Below are 23,234 nucleotides of genomic sequence, written 5' to 3'. Positions count from 1 at the left end.
CTAGTAAGCTTCTTCCTTTTGAACTTTCCCCAGGGCTTTTTTTGTAGCAAAAACCCAGCAGGAACTTATTTGCATATTTGGCCACACCCCCTGAGATCACCATTGTTTTGCATAGAGCTTTTAGCTGGAAAAGCCTAGCAAGAGCTCATTTGCATATTAAGCCACACACACACTGACACGTAGCCAGCCAGAACTGCATTCCTGTGCGTTCCTGCTCAAAAAAAAGCCCTGCCTATGCCATAAACTTCTTGAATCCAGGCTGCAGGACACATATGGCATGGGTATCTTGGGAAGATTAATAAACATTAAATAAGCATAAGCAAGACTATTCAGAGACTCTAAATTACTTCAAAGGGTGGCTGATTAAGTCTCCTCCAACCTGTAGGTGTCACATTTTGGGTATGAAGAGTTTTAGGTGGGCTCTTCTCTCTGTGTGTTCCTGATGTAGATTTCAATGATTCAGACCTTTTAAGTGAACTTCTTGTTGCCTAGAAAATCATGAAAACTTGTGTTGGCATCAGGAGATTACTGCCAGAAAATAAAATGCTGTTGTATTTTCACATTGTGAATTTGAACCTAGGTTTCCCATGTCCATCACTAGAAGCATTCCCAAGTCCAGCACCAGAAGCACTTGTGCTCTCGTGTGCTGCTTGTATATTCTCATTCCTAGTGACCAGTACATCCAGTGGTATTTTCCTACCTACATGCACATTGATCCAGCTCTTATGGTTACCTCAAGATGGTCTCTCTTTAAGCATATTGTGGGTGATGTCTCTTCTTAAACAGCTGCCAAAACCTGATGAGAAAATTGCAATTTTCTCTCTCCACCACATACTGGTGCGACGACCTGGCAATAGTGATCCATGCAACGGTCACCTTGAGGTTGGGCTACTGTAATGCCCTCTACATGGGGCTGCCCCTGTGCCAAACCCGGAAACTGCAGCTAGTGCAGAACACAGTAGCCAGGCTGTTATTGGGGCTCCCAAGTGGGAGCACATACAGCCGGGACTGCAGGAACTGCACTGGCTGCCAATAGTATACTGGATTCGTTACAAGGTGCTGGTTATTACCTTTAAAGCTCTATATGGCCGAGGGTCTGCCTACCTTAGGGACCGTCTCTCCCCAGAGGATACTGCGATCTGGTTCTCAAAATCTATTGGTAATCCCCGGGTCAAAAGAGGCCAAACTAAAAGCCACCAGGGAAAGGGCCTTCTTGATCACAGTCCCCCACTGATGGAATCAACTGCCAGAGGAAGTGTGGGCCTTGCGGAACCTTGTCCAATTCCGCAAGGCCTGCAAAACCATTCTCTTCCAGCTGGCTTTTAATTAACATGAGCCTACATCGTAGAAGGAATACCGTTGCCACTGAAAAATTGAATAATATATAACATCTAGATTTTAGCACCCAACTAAATGTTGATTGTTTTAATTATTGAATGAACAATTTTATAGAATGTATGATTTATAATATGTATTGTTTTAACTATTGTGGTGTTTTTATGCTGTGAGCCACCCTCAGCCTGCATCGGTGGGGAGAGCGGGATACAAATAAAATAAATAAATAAATAAATACTGCTTCTTAACTTATTTGTTTTAAGCAAATTACTGAAATGTAGAAAAAGTAGACACCATTTGAACACCTGCAAAATTCTATCACAAATGCATAAAATTTTGCAGCTAAAGAGTAATTGTTACTATATCTCACAAAATAGGTAATGTGATCTATATTTTAGAGCAATGGAAGAATTAAAAGATTTCTAGGCTCAGGAAAAATTGCATTCAAAGGTCACATGATACAGAGTGTTTACACTATCTGCACCACAGTTGTATACTCTGTCATATTATGGCATCTTATGATACCTCCCTTGCAAAACCCTATTTTTTAATTTATGAAATTTAATAATATACAAAATAACATAAATGTGGGCAGTCACCAAAATGACGTTTTCATATTTGATGGTTATCTACAAATATACCAGATGTCTGTTAAAAAAAATAAATAACGTATCTTGATACAATGTGTTCTTGGAAAGTATACCTTTTGCACTTATATACTGAATTACAGGAAACCAAACTTCAGCAAATTTCATGGTGGAATTATTTGCTTTAGTATAATTAACTCTACCTGAAATTTTACTCATAATAAAGTAGTCCCAAAGTCAAGCTTGCCATTGCTTGATTTTGAGTATTTTCTTATTTTCCTCATAGCTGCCAATGTAATTCTGGCTATAGTTAACAATATTGATATTAATTTCATTTTATTTTACCCTTTAAAGGTTGCTTCTAGAAATTAAGAAGGAACAGTTCTCATATTAAAGGTAACTCAAAGTTTATTATTTGCTTAATTTGTTCAACAGTATCTTTCCAGTACAATTGTATTAATTCATAGGTCCACCAACAGTGGGAAAAGTCTGCCTGGTGACCACAATTTTTGTAACAATTTGGGTTATAATTTTTATTTTCTGTAACTGACTTGGTGTAAGATACCATCTTGTTTGCATTTTAAATGATTGAAATTTTATATTAGAAACAGCGGAGCCCTTGCAAAACTCTAGATCAGGGTATCAAACATCCATCCCGCAGGCCAGAACTAACCTGCCCAGGGCTTTTATCAGGCCTGCGAGCTCTTTTCTCCCCCCTCCTGTCCTTACCCTTTGAAGCTCCAAGGCTGAGTCTCTTGCAGTTCCCAGGCTCTTTGAAGATCTGAGGCTGAGTCAGTTTCAGTGGGGAACTAAGACTCAGCCTGGGAGCTTCAAAGGGTACTTCAAAGAACCTTTAAAGTACCCTTTGAAGCTCCCAGACTGAGTCTCAGTTCCCTGGCTCTTCCTGCCTTTCTTTGCTAGCTGCTGCAAGGAAAATGTGGGGTAGATTTTAAGTCCATTCCATGTTTTCCTTGCAGCTTTGTCTGTGATCTGCAATGGTTTTAAATGGAGTGGTTACCTTTTCAGTGTTCCTATAGCCAACTGAAACTCATGCTTTCTGGAGTTGTGTCCTTGTAAACAAAGGGGTGATGCTTTCAGCCAGCTTACCTCTGCTGAATGGATCTAATCTAGTGAGTACTCTAATATGGGAACCCACAGCCAAAGAGGGGATATTATACTGGAAAGCCGTTGAACAGACTGAGGGTGGGGGTAGGGAGAAGCTTGCAATGCCATTTCATTGTTTTCTTGATGTTTTATTTTTAAAATTGCACTATCAAATCCCACTATTACTCCACCTTTCCAACTTAAACAAAATATTAGAAGCATTTTAAGCATTTGTATTTTAAATTTTAAAAAATAATATCTTTAATTGTGTTTGTCTCTGTCCATTATAAAGTTTATATCTCCACTACCTGCCATTATATTTTATGACACTCATGGCCTGGCCCAACAAAGTCCCATTTGTGTCAGATCCAGTCCTCCTAACAAATGAGTTTGACACCCCTGCTCTAGATGGTAGGGAATTAAGGCACATCAACATAAATGCATGCCTATAATGAGGAAGAGTCAAATAAGAACAGAAATAGAGGCGCTCTCCAGGTGAAAAAATACAACAAACTTAGTAGAACAAATATTTTGTTCTCTACAGACTGTTATAATCATAATTCAGTAGACATTTCCTAATCATTCTTATGACTTCCTATCTGGTAACTAGGCTTCCCAACCCTCCCGCCCTGGCGGGGGACCCCAGGATTTCCACCCTCTTCCCCCGCTCCCCAAAAAATGGAAGCGGGGGGAGAGGGGGGAAACGGCGCCGGATAGCGGGCGAGGCCGCCGCGCCGCACCGCTGCCGCCCCCTCCCCGCCCACCACAGTTGCTCCTCCGAGATGGGCCCAGGCTGAGCCCATCTCGGAGGAGCAGACAAGAGGTGGCAGCAGCGCAGGGGAGGGCGAGGCAGGCCAGGAGCATGGCGAGCCGCAAATCCGGGCCCTTCTAGGGCTTGCCGTGGCTGCTCCTCCGAGATGGGCTCAGGCTGAGCCCATCTCGGAGGAGCAGCCACGGCGAGCGGAGAAGAGGCAGCCGCGCCGCTGCCACCTCTTCTCCGCTCACCATGGCTGCTCCTCCGAGATGGGCTCAGGCTGAGCCCATCTCAGAGGAGCAGCCACGGTGAGCGGAGAAGAGGTGGCAGCTGCGGGGCGGCTCGCCACACTTCCCGGCGCCGTTTCCCCCCTCCCCCTAGCTCCACCCCAGTGTCTCCTGGCTCCACCCCCAAAGTCCCCAGATATTTCTGGGGTTGGACTTGGCAACCCTACTGGTAACTGAATGAAAGGCACTGTAATCATTGCTCAACAAATTTATACCAGAGGGAAACATAAAAATCCTCCCTGTCAAAGCAGAGGTAGCCCTCCTGGATGTCAAAGTGTATAATATTAACTTTGTAGAGGAAAGCCTTCAACCAAGCCTAACCTTCAAGAGACGGTTGTACCAATTCAGTTCAGAGGGCTATCCCCACTACACAATTTGGAGTTCCACAGATGGAACATAGGAATTTAAGAACTGAATTGAAGGATTCCCCTGTTTTATCAATCCGGATTCCAGCCTCATATAAACTTTGCACTGCCATCTTGGTGTTGAACAGTTTGATGGAGGCCAGGATATTTTGAGCCCCAGTTGAATTATAGAAATTACAAATAATATTTGATGCCACTGTAACCAATTCTTTTAATGTGAGCAGCTTGCACTGACCAAATTAATCTCTGGTCAAACCAGACCCTTAAGTATTAACATAGGAGACCTCCTCAATATCATTGACATGAATTTTCCATTTGTGTTGTACATGCAATGTATCAACTAACACAAAATATTTCACATGCAATAGAACCAGCAACTAATCTATGTACATTAATTTTAAACAAGAAAATTAAGAGTGCATTTGCATTCTTTCTGGGAAAAGGATGGGTGAATTTTTCTGAGAAGAGCAAATAAAGGTTAGCACACCACTAATGATGAAGGGATCCAACCTGCTTTTCCTTAAAGCAGGTTTCAGTGACTCCTTGAAAGTGGATCTGCTAAAGGTGATTTCAGCCCTTCCTCACAAATGGTTGAGCTACCCTCCATTCATCCAAACACAATCCCTGACCTAGGAAGCAACGGTTTGAAACAGTAATCCTTCCCATCAGCAGATCTTTTAATTGGCTGCATTGAAGACAAGCTACAGTCCATCTAAAGCAGGCATTGGGAAGGAGGAGCACAGAGGAAAAAATTTTTAAAAGCAACAGGTCAGGTTAAAGTACCAGCACTTCAGCTTCTCTTTCAATAGAAACCAGAGGTTCTTGTCTTCTTTTGGCCTCCATCCTCTGATGCTTGGAAACTCTGAGCTCATCTTGAAGCTGCAGGTTCTGTTTGGTCAGAGCCTCCACTTGACTTCTCAGCTCACCATGGGCAGCATGCCAGTGAGACTCATTTCTCCTAATCTCCTCCTGTAGCCCTGATATTTGTTGCCTTAGCATCTGTTATGAAAAAGACAGGTGTGCAAGAAAAACCACAAGAAATTTGCAAAAAAACAGAGATAATCACAAGACCTCTCCTCTTTCTCAGTTAGCCCCTTGTAAATTTCCTATTAGAAACTCCTTGGGATCTAATATATATCCAGCTGCACTTCTAAGAGCCATCAGTTAATACTTAGCCTTATAAGAATTGTGGCAAGGACTTGGCTGAAGCAGACATTTCCAAGGGAAGAGAACTGCACCTGCTTGAAAGCAAGGAACATACAAACCTCTTCTGTTGTGTACCACCAACAGTCTTCTGAACCCTCTGCACAATAGTTGAGGGAATGGGCATGCCTATGGAAAAGGGAGTAGGAGAAAAATAACTTTGCCAAACACTACCTGAGCTATGAGGAGCATTTCGGTTTGGGGAATTCTTAAAAGAATCAAGGTCAGGACACAAGTAAAAGATATTTGGGTAGAGGAGCTGACAGGTCTGGGAACTGGAATGCAATGGCAAGCACTGCTCCTGGCACTAAAGACTATTGATGGACTGCCTCTCTGTAACTGTAACTGGCAGAAGAGACAAGGATAGAAAAGAGAGGAGAAACATGTGCCAATCTGACTGCAAGAAGAAGACGAAAATGACATTGGATTTATATTCCACCCTCCACTCAAGAGTCTCAGAGAAGCTCACAATCTCCTTTATCTCCCTCCCACACAACAGACACCCTGTGAGGTGGGTGGGGCTGAGAGGACTCTCACAGCAGCTGCCCTTTCAAGGACAACCTCTGCCAGAGCTATAGCTGACCCAAGGTCATCCCAGCAGGCGCAAGTGGAGGAGTGGGGAATCAAACCTGGTTCTCCCAGATAAGAGTCCACACACTTAACCACTATGTCCGGGAAATCTCCCCTGACATAATAATTGGATTAATCATCAGCCACCATCCTTATGCCTCTTGAAATGCAGCATAGATATACGTAGAACTACCCCTCTCTTCCCAGTGTTAAAAGAAAATTTTCCCATAACTGCATTTTGCTCATAATGGCCACTTATCCTTACCGCTACACCCATTCACTCCACATGTATACATATGCACACCAAGGTACCACAACAAACTGGGTGATATAATGGAACATTCTATATATACATTCACAACAAGTATGGGGTTATATGAAAGACCACTATCTGGTACTCAATTGGTAACCAGTGCAACTGGTAGAGCACTGGCTGAATATGTGCCTGCATAAATGTCACAGAAGAGTCACTGTCAGTCAAAGTAGATATTACTGACCTTGATAGACCAATGGTTTGATTCCACATATGACAGCTCCATGTATCCATGTATATTCATCCACCAAATCTGTGTTCTACACCCCAGTCCCAAATTCCTGGTAATAAGTACTACTGGTTTTAATAGCACACTTCCAAGGATACAGGAACAGTAATAAATAAATGGTTCTTGTTTGGCTACCAGCTCTACACACTCATTTGAAATATTAAATCAAGACCTTTGACATTGTTACTGCACAGAATACAACTTACTTTTATTTCTGCTGATTCTCTCTCCTCTTTAACTAGGTGTTTCTTACACCCTTCATTTTTTTTCTGTGGTTCCACTGCTTCCTCACTCTTGCCTTCTTCCAGATAATGTAATGTTTGGGGCTGAGTGACCTCAAGCTGGTTTATTTGTCTTCTATTGGAACAGAAAATAAGTAGTGATTAAAGAGAGAGAGTGTAACATGTGGAGGAAATCAAGTGTTTGGAGAAAATCAGGAATATCTGAAAACCAGGGTCATGTGGTAGGTACTGGGCTCAACTGCATAATATCAATATCAGTGCTAAAAATAAAACTTCAGTACATTATTGTTGTTATTGTTACTTATCTCATAAATGTAGGGGTTCCTCGTTACCTGAGAAAAGCCATTGCTTTTGCTTGTTCTTCTTTCATCTGAGCTAGGAGAGAGGTTTCTTGGTGCTGTACTTGAACATCTCCTTGCCATTCCTCCAACTTGTCAGAGGGTCTTTCTTTAACTTGCTCTAAAAATATATGTCATGTTAATAACTTGTGATTAGTCCTTTTGTAGTCACTGTATGAAAAAGTGGTGGTAAAATTAGCTAATAATATCATGTGGAATTCACTGCCACATAGTACAGTACTATGTTAGTACAGTACTAACCATATTATTTATACAGTACTAACCATATTATTTCCTGCCTTCCTGTTACCTTCGACGAACATCAGTTTGCTTACAGGAAAAATAGATCTACTGAGGATGCTGTTAATACTGTCCTTTATACTGCCTTATCGCATTTGGATAAAAGGGGGACGTATGTTAGAATGTTGTTTGTGGATTTTAGCTCTGCTTTTAATACAATATCACCCCATAGATTGTTGTTTAAGCTTAAGGATTTGAAGCTGTCGGACTCTATATGAGAGTGGATTTTGAACTTTTTATCAGGTCGTTCACAAAGGGTTAAAATGGACGGATATATTTCTTCCGTGAAGATCTTAAACACTGGCACTCCCCAGGGATGTGTCTTGAGTCCACTTCTTTTCACTATTTACACGTCTGATTGTGTTTCTAGTAGTCTGAGCAATAAAATCATTAAGTATGCAGATGATACAATGTTAGTGGGGCTCATCTCTGAGAATGATGAATCTGCGTATAGGAGGGAAGTTCATCAGCTGTCCCTCTGGAGTAAAGCAAATAATCTTATTTTTAATGTAAATAAGACGAAGGAAATTATAGTGGATTATAGGAAGAGTAGTCTGGACATTCTGCCGTTGTCTATTGATGGGGTTATGGTAGAACAGGTGACAGAATGGAAGTTTTTGGGAATTACTATGAAACAGGATCTAACATGGGGAGCAAATACTTTAGCTCTAGAGAAAAAGGCCCAGCAACGACTATACTATTTAAGACTCTTAAGATCACAACAACTGTCAGGGAGTCTGCTGGTTGCCTTTTATCGTAGTTCCATTGAGAGCATTTTATCTTATTGCCTCTGTGTGTGGTTTGGGAGCTGCACGGAAGCAGAGAGAAGGGTGCTCCAAAGAGTGATGGTGAAAGCACAGAAGATTTGTGGATGTTCTCTCCCCTCATTGGTGGATCTGTATGATATGGGATGTAGAAGGAAGATACAAATGATCTTAAGGGACCCTTCACATCCGGGCCACTTGCTATTTGAGATTTTACCGTCAGGTAGGCGATATAGAGTGTTGAAGGCAAAGACAAATAGATTCAAGGACAGCTTCTATCCAAGTGCCGTGGTTAAGCTAAATGCAGGGTTATGAATGGTTATGTGTTTTTAGATGCATTTAAATGGTCTATGTATATGTCCTTTTGTGGGTGTTGATGTGTTGGTATGTTTGTGAAAGAGCACCTCATTTCGTTGCTCTCATTTTCTTTTTTGAGAACAATGACAATAAATTTCTCTATCTATATACATGTAATTACAAAGTGCTCAGTTTATTTATTTAATTTATATCTCATCCTTCCGAAAGTGGGCTCAGGGCAGGTAACATCAAGTTGTATGAACATTAAAAACCAATACACAATAATTAAAAACAGGTCAGACAATTAAACTATTAAAAGATGACAAAATAAATATAATAATTCAGAATCCCCCCATAACCTGGGCAGATGGTACAGGAGTCATACCAACTCATGTCATATCAGGACTCCACATGTGGCAGATGGTCAGGGCAGTTTCTATGTAGGGAGGCCAAATACGCGGGTGTCCACACCTCAGCCAAAAGCCTGGTGGAACAGCTCTGTTTTACAGGCCCTGCAGAACTGCAATAAGTTTTGCATGGCCCTGATCTCAGATGGGAGCCTGTTCCACCAGAAAAGGCCTGGCCCTGGTTCAGGCTAAGTGGATGTCCTTTGGGCCAGGGATAACCAGTAGGTGTTGATCAGTAGAGTGCAAGGCTCTCCGGGGGGTATATGGAGAGAGACGGTCCCTTAGATGTGCTGATCCCAGGCTACTCAGGGCTTTAAAGGTTAATACCAGCACCTTGAAGTGGATCTGGTACTCAATTGGTAACCAGTGCAACTGGTAGAGCACTGGCTGAATATTTGCCTGCATAGGTGTCACAGTCAGCAGGTGAGGTGCTGCATTTTGTACCAGCTGGAAGGAGAGAGTGAGCTGTTACCCTTTGTGTAACTGGCAGGATTTATGGGTTCCATTTAAAAGCTGACAATCTTATTTTTTATTTTTTTTTAATTAGTTCGACTTAGATCCTGCCCTCCCTGCCGAAGCAGGCTCAGGGCGGCTCACATTGAAATGTCATAAAGACCAGTATTAATAAGCCGTCACATAAAAATATAAAGTACATCGTAGATAAAAACATATAAAACAATATCATAAAACAATGGAAGGTGCTATTTGATCTAACAAATCTTGACAAAGACATCAAAACGTAGTACACCAGACAGCATGGACAGGCTTTCTATTCATTCATTTGGATTCATTCCTCATTATTATTAGAGATAATTTTAAGGACTTTGAACTGAGAATGAGCTTTGTATGGAATTCCTGTGTAAGGAAGCTGTATATTGTTTTGGAACCTTTAAGAGTGTTTCTGTGTAAACAACCAGTGGGTAACCCATTACCATGGGCTCATGATATGAATTAGGGGAATTTGTTGACATATTTTAACTGGAGTGTTTGGAATAAAACTGTTATTAATTAGATTCTGACAACTTTCCCTGACATCTTTATACTTCTTATGGTCTGATTCTGTGTATGCAATATAAACTAGAGAAAACTAAAAAAAAAAAGGATATTTAGATATATCTCCCTTTAAATTGGCTACCAAGAGCATATCTCAAACATTTTTTACACTGACTAAAAATGTCATAATGATAGCCCAAATTAGCAGATACTAGGGACTTACTGAATAAGGAAGATTAGGAATAATGTTATCAAGTGTTATCAAGAGACTCTGAGGTGGATGGACAAGGTATTAACTTCTAACAGAGGTCAGTATGAGATGGAATGAGAGTCTGCAGGAGTTCCATCTTTCCTTCAAAGATCAAACTGTGACAAGAACATTAATTACCGCTTGTGGAATGTATGATTAGATAATAAAAGCCCCACCATGGTGGCAAATCTGAGGATTTTCATTAGTTGTATGTGGGCCATGCAGGATTGGCTCACACTCTATCTCTGGCATGCCATTGGCTAATTCTGCTCTCCCACACCCACCACCAGCCCCGTTAGGCAAGAACCCCACCAAATGGCCACTGACCTCTGAGAGAGACAGTTCTCTGCTGATAGGTTCTCTGGGAGCTTATTGATCACTACTGCCTCTCCTCAGGGACTGCTGTAAGAAGTCCAGGACAGTCCATCCCTCCACCCCTGCCGCCACAAACAGCACTGCCGCGAAGCAAGCAGTGACACAAACAATAAACTGTGAGATACATGTTCATGAGACAAACAGAAGTTACTTCTCTTCAGTGACACAAAAGGAATGTTCATTCACAGCAGGGAGGGGCCAACAGCAGCAGATAAACAGACTGTATCAAGCTCCCTTTCCACCTGCGAATACTCTTCACTCTTTCTATTCAAATTAGGCTACAGTGGACTCATATGATAGAATGAACTATTCTGTTCTATGGGCCCACTGGACAGATTGGAATCCATTCTATACTATGAGCCCATTTGACAGAATGGACACCATTGTATCCTATGTGCCCAAAGGATGGAATGGATTCCATTCTGTCCTATGGGCTCATAGGATACAATGCAGTCCATTCTGTCAAATGGGCTCATAGTATAGAATGGATTCCAATCTGTCCAACGGGCCCATGAGATGGAATTGACTCCCTTTCACTTTCCTGCCATCTGCAAGCAGGAGGGAGCAAAAGGGAGGTTTGCAATGGCTCCCTGCGTCTTACAGCCACAAGCTGCTTGCTTTAAGAGGTGGGGAGCCACTGGAAAGCTCCCTTTCCCATTGGAAGGCTCTCTTTCACTCTCCCCCTGGCAGCAAGTGAGAGGGGGTGAAAGGGAGGCTTCTAATGGCTGCCTACTTTCCTGCATGCCTGTTTGTTTTCCTGTCATTTTTGTTTCTCTGTCTTCCTTCCTTTTTTCCTTTCTTTCACTCCTTTCTCCCCAATTTTTCCATAACTCTTCCTTCCTTAATTTTTTCCTTCCATTCTGTCTCTCTCTGTCTTTCTGTCTTTTTCTTTCATTCTGTCTATCTTCCTTCTCATTTTTCTTTTTCTCACTCTTCTACCCCTTTTTACCTCTTCTGTTCTTTCTCTCATTCTTTCTCTGTATGCCTTTCTGTCTTTTTATTTCATCCTCTGCCTACTTTCCTTCCTTTCATTTTTCTTTCTCTCCATCTTTTTCCTACCATTCTTTCTCGGTCTCTCTCATTTTCTTTAATTGTTTGTCTACCTTCCTTCCTTCCTGCAACCTACATATTCATCACACATGCACACACAATATTTTTCTAGGGCCCATTTTATTTCTTCCTACGACATGTTTTACTGCTAGTATATAAATAAAAGGAAAATTTACCATTGATGTAATGTAACTCACCTAGTGCAGCTTTCTCATCTTCTACACTTGCTTTGGTCTTGAAAGCGGGGAAGAGGCTAGCCATAAGATCCCTTGTCAAAGAAAGGGGCTGCAAACTGCATTCTGTACTGTGGCTGGCACTGCCTTTCCTCCATGTCTCAGGTTCTCTTCCATCCTTTGCAGTTTTTGAGGAATGGAAGGGAGACTTCCTAAGAGGAGAGTGAATCTTTCTACCTTTCAGGCTGCCAACTCCAGCACTAGGATCACCACTGCTTCCTGTGATGAGGGAGGCTTCCTGTTGACCTGCTAACTCTTGAACTTCAGACTTCTTGGCAGGGTATTTTCTATCTTCAGGTCCACTGGGCTCATCAGTAGCATAGTCACCATCAGAAAGATCCAAGTTTTGACCTGTGTTAGTTGCTCTGTGGGTGTTGGGCCTTACAGGGTACTGAGACCAATGAGACTTGGGTTCATCATCACTATCAGTAGATGTGAAGACTGAATCATTAGAAGGGGGACTTCTTCTCCATCTGCCAGCAGCACCTGCACCGTGATGTTGCTTCCTCTGAGAATTAGCCATTATGGCTGTAGATGTAACTTTTACTATTTGGTCACTGACCTTCTTAAATGCAGGGCCACTTTCTATTTTGATCTCTGCACTTCTGTCATTCACAGTTTGAACAATTTGGAGCCTGGAGTTCTGATTAACAAGATCAGTTTGATTTTCTTTCAGGTTCAAGACCTCAGAGGTATTCCGTGAAGCTTCTGTGGGCCAACCTGCTACCTGTGATTCACTGTCCTCCAAATTCTCCTTATGCCACACAGTAACTTTAGTGTCTACGGATCTACTGTTATCTCCATCTATATGGTCTTGGGAACAAAGACATGACATATCAGTTTTATCATTTTCTTTTGCCTTGATTTCATTTATTTGTTCATGACATTCCTGGAGACATTCCGTGCAGTTCATTAGAGATCGTACATCAGGCTCTTTTTTGTTTACCATTTCTTCACCTTCATAACCACCAGTGTTACTGCTTCCTTCTCTTTCTTCTGGTCTTTGCTCCAGACTATTAAATTGACATTTTACATCCTTGGAAGTGATATAATTTGTATTTTTGTCATCCATGAGTAGCATTGTAGGACTACTGACCTGCCTTTTTAGTTGTGGGTGTTTTCCCAATATTTTTTCAGTGTCACAGTGGGCACGCCATGCAAAGGGATTCTGGCAATCAAAGCTGACTCTTCTGAGAGGATTGGCTTGCTGTTTGCCAGGGTTCTCTTTATTTTTCCGAAGCCTTTCCATGCCTCCGTTATGTTTCAGGAATAGCTTCTGAGCAGCCACTTTAGTCTCACAGGAGTTCTAAAAGTAATGAAATGATACATAAGCCAGGTAGGAATTCCAAAACTTTCTAAAGAAACTAATTCAGTTCCTGACTTCAAACTGCCTTTGACTTTAACTTGTATTTTCCCCTATACCCTTTAAGTATCACATCTACATTAGATTATTATCCAAAACCTGATGTGCCAAGCGTCTTGCCATTCTTTCTGATAAAGTAAAATATCTCACATGTACTTAGGAATGCAGCATTGAAGACATTAAGCATTTCTCCTCTAATACGAGAAGAGACCCCTGTACACATTTTGGATCAGACCCTATGTAGTTCTCATTTGAGTGCAAGTCATGGGCTGCAATGTATGGTTGCCAACTCTGGGTTAGGAAATTCCTGGAGATTTGGGGTTGAATCCTAGGATGGGTGGGATTTGGAGATAGGAGGGACTTCAGGGGGCATATAATTCTATAAACTCCACCCTCCAAACCAGCCATATTCTCCTGGGGTGTGTGATCTCTACCAGCTAGATAACAGTTGTAATTCTGGGAGTCTCCAGCCCCCACCTAGAGAATGGCAGCCCTAAATTATTCATAAACTGTTAAAGCCAGCAACAAAACTGATTTTAGGTGGGGAGCATATGACTGTCTCAAACAAAAATATCTACAGGGTATTCATTCTTTTCCTTTTATTTGCCAATTGCAAAAGGAAAGTGATAAAAACTCCTGAAAAGAAACAAATGCAATTAAAAGGAGTGACTGTAATTTTAACACACATATTGTGCAGTCACCACTGGAGCTTCTGCTATCAATTTAGTATGTTCTTCCAAGTGATATTTCTCCAGAAAGGTTAGTTAATGTTGAGTGATTGAGCATTAATTTACTTTAATTCCTATTTGCAATGGAGACAACTATAGAAGACAAATGGGCAATTTTCTTTACCTTTTTGTCTCCCAAGGCAAATAATTTGGAGATATCCATTAAATGCTTGAACAAAATTTGCTAGGAACAGAGGTGGAAGATCTTTGAAATGGAATCTTAGTACAGAATGAAAGGAGCATAAGAATATAAGAGAATCCATGTTGGATCAGGCCAATGGCCCATCCAGTCCAACATTCTGTGTCACACAGTGGCCAAAAAAATTATACACACACACACACATATATACACACTGTAGCTAATATCTAACCCCCTCTTGAAGCTATGCTTGTAGCTGCCACCACCTCCTTTGGCAGTGAATTCCACATGTTAATCACCCTTTGGGTGAAGAAGTACTTCCTTTTATCTGTTTTAACCTGACTGCTCAGCAATTTCATCGAATGCCCACGAGTTCTTGTATTGTGAGAAAGGGAGAAAAGTACTTCTTTCTCTACTTTCTCCATCCCATGCATTATCTTGTAAACCTCTATCATGGCACCCTGCAGTCGATGTTTCTCCAAGCTAAAGAGCCCCAAGCGTTTTAACCTTTCTTCATAGGGAAAGTGTTCCAACCTTTTAATCATTTGAGTTGCCCTTTTCTGGACTTTTTCCAATGCTATAATATCCTTTTTGAGGTGCGGTGACCAGAATTGCACACAGTATTCCAAATGAGACCGCACCATCAATTTGATACTGGCTGATTTGTTTTAAATTCCCTTCCTAATAATTCCCAGCATGGTGTTGGCCTTTTTTATTGCAATCGCACACTGTCTTGACATTTTCAGTGAGTTATCTACCACGACCCCAAGATCTCTCTCTTGGTCAGTCTCTGCCGGTTCACAACCCATCAACTTGTATTTGTAGCTGGGTTTCTTGGCCCCAATGTGCATTACTTTGCACTTGGCCACATTAAACCTCATCTGCCATGTTGACGCCCACTCACCCAGCCTCAACAGATCCCTTTGGAGTGCCTCACAATCCTCTCTGGTTCTCACCACCCTGAACAATTTAGTGTCATCTGAAAACTTGGCCACTTCACTGCTCACTCCCAACTCCAAATCATTTATGAACAAGTTAAAGAGCATGGGACCCAGTACTGAGCCCTGTGGCACGCCACTGCTTACCGTCCTCCACTGCGAAGACTGCCCACTTATAGTCATTCTCTGCTTCTTATTAATTAGCCAGTTTTTGATCTACAAGAGGACCTGTCCTTTTACTCCATGACTCTTGAGCTTTCTAAGGAGCCTTTGATGAGGAACTTTATCAAAAGCTTTCTGGAAGTCAAGGTAAAGAACATCTATTGGGTCTCCTTTGACCACGTTTGTTCACCCCCTCAAAGAAAAGATCTTCCCTTACAGAACCCATGCTGAGTCTTCCTCAATAACCCGTGTTCATCAATGTGCCTACTCATTCTGTCCTTGATAATGGTTTCTACCAACTTTCCCGGTATTGAAGTCAGACTGACTGGCCTGTAATTTCCTCTGGAACCCTTTTTAAAGATGGGGGTGACATTTGCTACCTTCCAGTCCTCAGGAACAGAGGCAAATATCAATGAAAGATTACATATTTTTAACAGAAGATCCACAAGTTCAACTTTGAGTTCTTTCAAAACTCTTCGATGTATGCCATCCAGACCTGGTGACTTATTAGTTTTTAATTCGTCTATCAGTTGTAGGACCTCCTCATTTGTCACCTCAAGCTGACTCAGGTCTTTCAACACCCCTTCCAAAATTAGTGGTTCTGGAGCAGGCAAACACTTCTCGTCTTCCACAGTGAAGACGGAGGCAAAAAATGCATTCAGCTTCTCAGCCATTTCTCAGCAGAGAAATTACTACTGGTTCCATAGATACGGCTGGACAATGACACGTACTGACAGTGTAAATCAAGCAAAAACAGTCAGTTTTGCACAGAATAGTGGTTTGTGTATCTCTAAAAACTATTATTCAGAGTGGATTGTTTTATTAGCGCAGTGTACAGTATGGTACCTTCTGTTTCTTCTCTGTTCTTTGTGAATTTACTTTAAGTTGTTTCTCAACAAACTTGTCAGACATTTTCTGACTCACACCAGTTTCAGGGCTGAAAGGTCTAAGCAAAAGAAGGCAGTTTTGAATAAAATATGTGACCATCATTTACTTTTACAGTTCATTACAGTTAAATCTTATAAAGTTACCATCAAGTTTTTATTTAAAAAAATAAAAATAAAACCCAGAGATCAGAATTTAAAAAAAGTTTTAAGAAGAGAGTGGTAACATATTGATAATGAGCATCTTGCATTTCTTTTATCAACCAGTCCTGCTTTTCCCCACTTTGCCAACTGCTATATCTAATTTGCTGTTCTTTCTTATGACACTTACTTGGGCTTTTACATACAAGAGACATTAATGCTTTTAAAACATGGCTCAGTCACAATCCTTACTTGGGTGCAGGGGTCATTTTGTAGAAAAATAGGTGGTGGAGCTCATCCAGAGATTGTTATGCAGCTGCACCTGCTATTAAATGGGCAAGGTGGGAAGGAGGATATGGAACCCTCAGAAAGGTTCAGGAACTGTGCTCCTGTGAGCTCCTGCTGAATCCAAGGCCTGCTTGAGTGACCATTAGCAAAATCTACCAGGTGCTGAAGATGAACTGCAACACCTTTATGCATGCATTGGCCTCTTTATGGAAAGGAGAACAACAGAACAGAAATACAAAAAAAGAGAAAAAAAGGATATACATGCATCATATGCTTAAAAAAATACAAATGTTCCACCACATTTTCAATCAATAGGCTGCCCCTCTCTTATTGTGCTCAATTTAGGGTAGTGGCTATCACATACGAAGCCTCCATGGCCTTGGCCCCTCTTATTTGCAGGAGCACCTCTCTCCCAATGTTCCACCATGACAGCTCAAGGGGACAAAAAAATCAACAATTGTCTATACGTGTGCTTTCTCCATTGTGGCTCCTGCCTTGTGGAACAGTTTGCCCAAGGGTATAAGGAAAGCTCCTATCTCTTGGTTTTCTGCAAACAATGAACCTGAACAGTTTTTCTGCACAAGTAATACAGTTGCATTGCACAAAATGCTTTTACAAATTTGCTTGGGTAGATGATTTGGGACTGTGGTCTATACTGCTTTGTATAGTTTATCGTAAGTAAGATCCTATTTATGTAATTTCTGTACTGGGTCATATACTTCAGTGCTTTCTGGTGGTTCCAGACTTTGAAAATCTTACTGCATTGTTACTGACTGTCCCATTTCTTCAATTGTACTGACTGTAATCCACCTTGAGTCCCTGTGAGAAAGGTGGACTATAAATAATGTAAATAAATCAAACAAAATAAGTATAATTATATTTATTCTTCAGCTAAACTTTGATGTTTTCTTTTTTTCCTCACCTGTCATCCACTTTTCTAGTCTTTGTGTTTATTCCAAAGGCTATGTCTCCATCAATTTGTTGTTCCTCCTGCTCTTCTTCAATAGCTGGCAAGGTTTCAAGGCAAGACGCTTAAAGGGATGCATAAAATTAATAACTGCAGCAACAAACATACAGATGCCTCTAAACATCAGCAGAGAAGGAAACAACAAAGGAGTTTTCTACCTCAGAGAGGGTGCAGCTGACATTACAATCCCAGGAACATTTTCATGTATTAGAAAAGAACCACACAAATGTTTCTGCGAACAATCCTGTTAATGTTATCTTAAAAATAGAATCTCTTTTCCATACAACTTCATCTTCCTTTCTTGGATTTAAAAACATGACCATTTAATAGCAACAGAAACACACTACCTATAACTTAGCTCATCATTACTTTTGCCACAATTTTTTTCTTCCTCAGCTTTTTGTCTGGTAAGATTTTTTTGTGAAGGACTCAAGTCTTTGAGATAATGGTTCCATGTTTGTTCCAATTTGCATAATGATTAGTGTCAGGGTGTTTTTTTAAAAAAAAGAACACACACAAATAAAACTTATGATGGTATCTCAAATATATTTTAGCCGGTTAAATTAAATTTAATATTATGGAGGTTCCATTACCATGTTGTAAATGACCACTGGCATTCATTTACAACCCTCTCCTGGAATCTAGAAGAAAACAAAGTACAATGGGGAAAATAAAATGTGGTTTTGTTACATCACATCTTTGGTTATACTACTTGCTTTACGGGAGATGCAAGAAGAAAACACAGCAGTGACAGTTTCAGTTCTCCTAAAATCTAATTTCACCTTCCTGCACCATATGTTCATAATCAGAGACTTTACTTAAGCACCATAAGCATGTTTTATTGGCTGTTGGCCCTCACTTCCAACTAAGTGTGCCTAAGACTTCACTCTGATTTGCATTTTCAAGCCAGACTGGTTTTCTTTTCCCACTCATGTCAGTGTTTGTTTGCAAAAATGGCTATTCAGATTGAACATACGAAACTGCCTTATACTGAATCAGACCCTCGGTCCATCAAAGTCAGTATTGTCTACTCACACTGGCAGCAGCTCTCCAGGGTCTCAAGCTGAGGTTTTTCACACCTATTTGCCTGGACCCTTTTTAGTTGGATACGCCGGGGATTGAACGTGGGACCTTCTGCTTACCAAGCAGATGCTCTACCACTGAGCCACCATCCCTCCCCATTTTAAAGATTTTGTCTTTATCCCATGAGAACAAACTATCAAACAAAGATAGAATGTGCAGTTCATTTCCAGTAAGAAAAAAATTAACTCATTTGAAAAATATGGATAACCTTTATATATTTTCCCCATAGTTCCAAAGGTATTTTCCCAGCTGGTTTGGAAATGAGCTCACAAGAGAATCTAACCTACGTTTCCTGAAAATCCACATATTCTGTACTTCACCCTTTAACTTAAAATGTACCATAGAAGTTACTATTTTTATTACATGAATGGTGTCAATGTAAATTCTATATAAAGAATTCTGTTTTGGATGATATATAGAAGCCAGGGGAAGAGTGGTACAATACACTTGTACTTCCTGTTCCACACTTCACCCTAACCTTTTCCTATTGCATTAGTCAAAACAAGGTCTGCCATAGCCTCAATTAGAAAAGCAAAGTACTTCATTTAAAACTTTGAAAAGATTGAAACAAAAATTATAATCATCATCAGATGTGTTTTGTCCTTAACCAATCCACTTCACAAAATGACTGATACCAAGGTTCTTACCTATAGCCTGAGATTCAAGGTGTTCCCTTGAAGCTTCTGAATAGCTGCCAGTCACTGAGGTTCCTCTGGGACATTGCTCTGAAGTATGTTTCATGACTAATGGGGTGACTGGTGAACAGCCATGATTCTGAACTGGTAAAGCATTCTTCAAAGGGTGCTGGGCAGGAAATAAGGCACCAGGGAGTGGGACTCTTGGAAGAGATGGCATTGTAGCAAGCAGATGGGGAGAAATAGCATGGGAGACTGAAAAGCCTGCAAGAACATACAAATTGGTAACATGAGTGTGGCAATGTGCAGAAATTCCACACTTAGCCCGAAAATAGCTAATATACCAATAGTAAACTAAACACTACTCTCATCTATGCTGGCCATAATCCAGTGCAACAATCGCATGGCATCTGTGGGCACACCTATATATTTCTGAGATATTCCCACTTGATAGCAGCTCTACAGAATCTTCAAATTACCTTTTAAATTTAGAAGCAGCTAGGAAACAGGATTAATGAGATGTCTCATCATGACACTAGAATTGTTTTGCATAGAAAATTAAAATACTATTAACAAAAACAGCCACCTAACCACACTGTCTCATTAAATCAGTCCTAAGTTCTGGAATTTTCCTGATACTTTCTGTTTTTTTCAGAATTTGTCACTCTGAGTCAAGATGGCCCAAGCATCTGTGGCCATTTTAGAGCCTTCAGAGCTTTCCCTGTAAATGCAGCTGAAATAATGCAAGCAGTTGGCACAAATATAAGCATTAAGCTCTACAGAGGAAATTATCATAATACCTGGGCTATAGAATGAAATTATTTTCTGCTGCTCAGTTACCATCCTCTGCAGGTGCTCCATCTGGCGTATCAATAGCTGTTCCTGCTGCACTGGATTCTGAAAACAGAAACAACAATATAGTAATATGTCTCGTCCAGCAATATCTAAACAAGACTAATTCCTGCTGAAATTCACAGGGGCCTGTGTGATATAGTGTAGTTGAGGTGTAACAGTTAGTGTCTGAGAAACACAAGTTTAAATCTCCACTCTGCCATGAAACTTGTGGGGTGACCTTGGGCTAGTGTGAGGCTGTTAAAGAAAATCAGCAGAAATTTCCTCCCTTCCTTGAATCTGCAGTAATACTAAGCAAGTTTCATGCTACTATAAATGGTCCAATATCTTGACCATTCACATCCAGCTCCTTTTTCATAGTTAATAGTAACTTGGCTACTGTACTTTAGACCAGCTAAAGTTTCCGTACAGTTTTCCAAGACATCAGCCACACACAGAAAATTACTGTAATCTGACATGTATGTGATCAGACCATGAGGCCAGATTTTCAAAGCATGGCCATATTAACCAAGCCATTGGACGCTGCTTCGACATCAGACATAAATGAATTATACTTTGCTCTGTAGTATTTACCTTTACAACCCATCTGTTATACATAGAAGGTATTTTGTCAGCTATAACAATGCTTGATGTTATGCTCATTGGAAGTGTTAAATCACAGTAAGTGCAAGTTATCTAAAGAGGAGTACAAACTCACCCGTTCCCTGTTTTGAACGAACATGGCTTCCTGAGATACCAAAGGAGGAGAAGCAGCAGTAGAAGGACATGAAATTCCCAAAAATTCATTATTTGGAGAGGCAGGAAATACTCCAGTGTGATTTGTTGGCAGTACATGAGGAAGACGATCAGAGGTAGCCAAGTCATTGAGTGGCTTTGTTTCCTGAAAGGTTTGTGAGTGAACCATGTTACCTGATAAGGCAATGTCTCCTCCCAGAATATTGCTGTTTGCAGAGGTGTGCAGGGATGTAAACTGTTCACAGAAGGCTCTATTTTTGCTGTTTGCCCAGTTCAGATCTAAAGAGGAGTCCACTTTGTTGTCAGTTTTGCTAGCAGAAGCCAAAGTGCATCCTGGTGGAGCCTCAGCAACCCACTGAGATACACAGTCTTTGTTTTTTAAAGGATCGGCTTCCATTTCTCCCCTCTCACAATCGTTATTAAGACTATACAATGAGAGCAGCTGACTACAAGGAAGGAACTTTAAAAATGATCTTAAGGTCCTCCATTTTGGGTTAATGGGATAAGCTTTTGTTGTGTCAAAGGGTGAAGTTCTATCTGTCAGAAGAACCAGAAAAATATTATAGTCAGAGAACAGCACAGCAGATGTTACATAACCCACATATACATACATAACACCATTTTTGTTTGTCTTAAGTGCTTTAAAGTCTCTCAAGCTTGCCAGCCTTGATTTAGGGGCCATGCCTCCATTGTGGACCTGGGTAGCTCAATGCTGGTGATTTTGTGTCACCCTCTTTACAGCACCACCGGTTAACAGGGAGCAAGTCAGTGAGCTCTAGAGGAAGCACCAGGCAATTACAAGCACAGATTTGCAATGCTCATGTCCTTTTCATCTCCCATTTTGGGGTCTTGAAACCAGGTGGCACTTGTCTGAGAGGTGTGCATGTATTTCCCCACCACCACAATACAACACCCAGCAGGAGTCAAACTGGAGAGGCTCTAGAGCTTGCCTCCTCGACGCCAAATGGGATGGATGAGTCTTAAAAACAAGATTGCCCGCTCCCCGCCCCGCAACTGCCTGTACCGCAGCACTGGCTGCAGAAGAGAGCGTAGCATGGGCACAGCAAAGAGGATGGTGTGTGTGGGCGTGGCTCTGGCACCTTCTCGACCTCCAACAGTGTTGCTGTGTCCGCAGGTAACTGAGTTCCGTGGATACGGAAGGCACACCTCAGTCCCCGGAGATGCAGGCAAGGTCCGGAGCCCTTGGAATTCCCCGCCTCCGCCTCCCCCCCAATCAGGACTATGATGAGTCTGGGAGGCTAACACCTCGGTCTGCACCTGTCTTCCAGGTGCACGCCTCCCCACATGGACCGAGCCACCGCCAGCAGGGGGCAAAGTCGTGAACCCCGGAGGGGTATCTCTGGAGTTCACTACATTGGATCCGGTCCTGGCGTTCCGACCCCTTTGGTGCCCCAAGAGCCTGTTTGGGCGAAGAACCACTGGCTTTCACACGTAGCATTTCAGTTTGTGATTAGATACTAGATATTGCAAGGCTCATATGTTCTTAAAAGCCTGTGATTCACTTTCACCAGCAAACAAGTTAGACCGTAAAAGGGTTGAACCACAACATTATTAGCCTTCGTGCCTAAATGCAATGTGCGATGCGAGCACTCCATTAAAAAGTCGTGCAGTTCTTCTGGAGATGCGTGCATTGAGCTTGGAAGCAGTAGAGCGATCCCCACTTACGCCGTTTCCAAAACTATGAGCTTGACTCGGGAGGGCTGGGGATCTTTAAACCTGCCTTGAATTGAAAGAAACAGCGAAATCCCTCCAGCAGCCCGAAGAATCAGACGCTGAGCTACTCTGGTCGTAGCTACAGCAACTGTAAACAGTGCAAGCGGACGCCTCGGGTGCCGCCGGGGGAGGGGAGGCAACTACGGGAACCCACTTAGAGTTGACTTACTTCGTCCTCTGAAAAGAGAGCGCTCCTCGCTTTGGGGAGATGGGCCGCCCTAGAGGACTTCCCCAAGCCAGGATAGGTCGCCGGTGCTCAGGCTTCCTCAACCGCGGTGGGGCAGGAGTGTCGCAGAGCGGACGGGAATAGTGTCGGACTTGGTAACTGCTGGGGCGTTCTAGTCCTGAGGCTTGGTGTGGAGCTACAGGCTCTATAGCCAGGGTCTTGCCCGCCAGGTAGCGCTCTCGGAACTCACGTGGCTCCAAAAACTTTTAAACTTTTTTATCCGGCAGCGGCACTAGCGATTCCAGGCAACTGTTGGAAGGACAGACAGACCACTTCTCTCCTCAGGCTGAGAACTCTGGCAGCATACGGCAAAATAAGTGATATGCAAGACTTCAGACCTGTACTGTGTGCAGTGATTGTTCC

The 23,234-nt window shown here is 41.8% G+C and overlaps 1 protein-coding gene across 1 annotated transcript; it reads right to left on the bottom strand.

Annotated features, from left to right (window-relative positions):
- Window positions 1-232: 232 nt before the first annotated feature.
- Window positions 233-21,469, bottom strand: LOC132573433 (centromere protein J-like). The gene is made up of 10 exons (XM_060240955.1): window positions 20,874-21,469; window positions 20,125-20,221; window positions 17,562-17,670; window positions 16,173-16,272; window positions 11,961-13,302; window positions 7,322-7,448; window positions 6,954-7,104; window positions 5,216-5,431; window positions 380-488; window positions 233-285 (listed from the first exon to the last, which is right to left on the bottom strand). The coding sequence occupies exons 1-10, from the start codon at window positions 21,306-21,308 to the stop codon at window positions 233-235; spliced, it is 2,739 nt and encodes a 912-aa protein (XP_060096938.1). The 5' UTR covers window positions 21,309-21,469.
- Between the last annotated feature and the right edge of the window lie 1,765 nt (window positions 21,470-23,234).

The sequence above is a fragment of the Heteronotia binoei genome, chromosome 1 (assembly GCF_032191835.1).
Source record: "Heteronotia binoei isolate CCM8104 ecotype False Entrance Well chromosome 1, APGP_CSIRO_Hbin_v1, whole genome shotgun sequence".
Lineage (NCBI taxonomy): Eukaryota > Metazoa > Chordata > Lepidosauria > Squamata > Gekkonidae > Heteronotia > Heteronotia binoei.
Note: the sequence above shows the minus strand (reverse complement) of the source record. Positions and strands in the feature narration are given on the sequence as shown.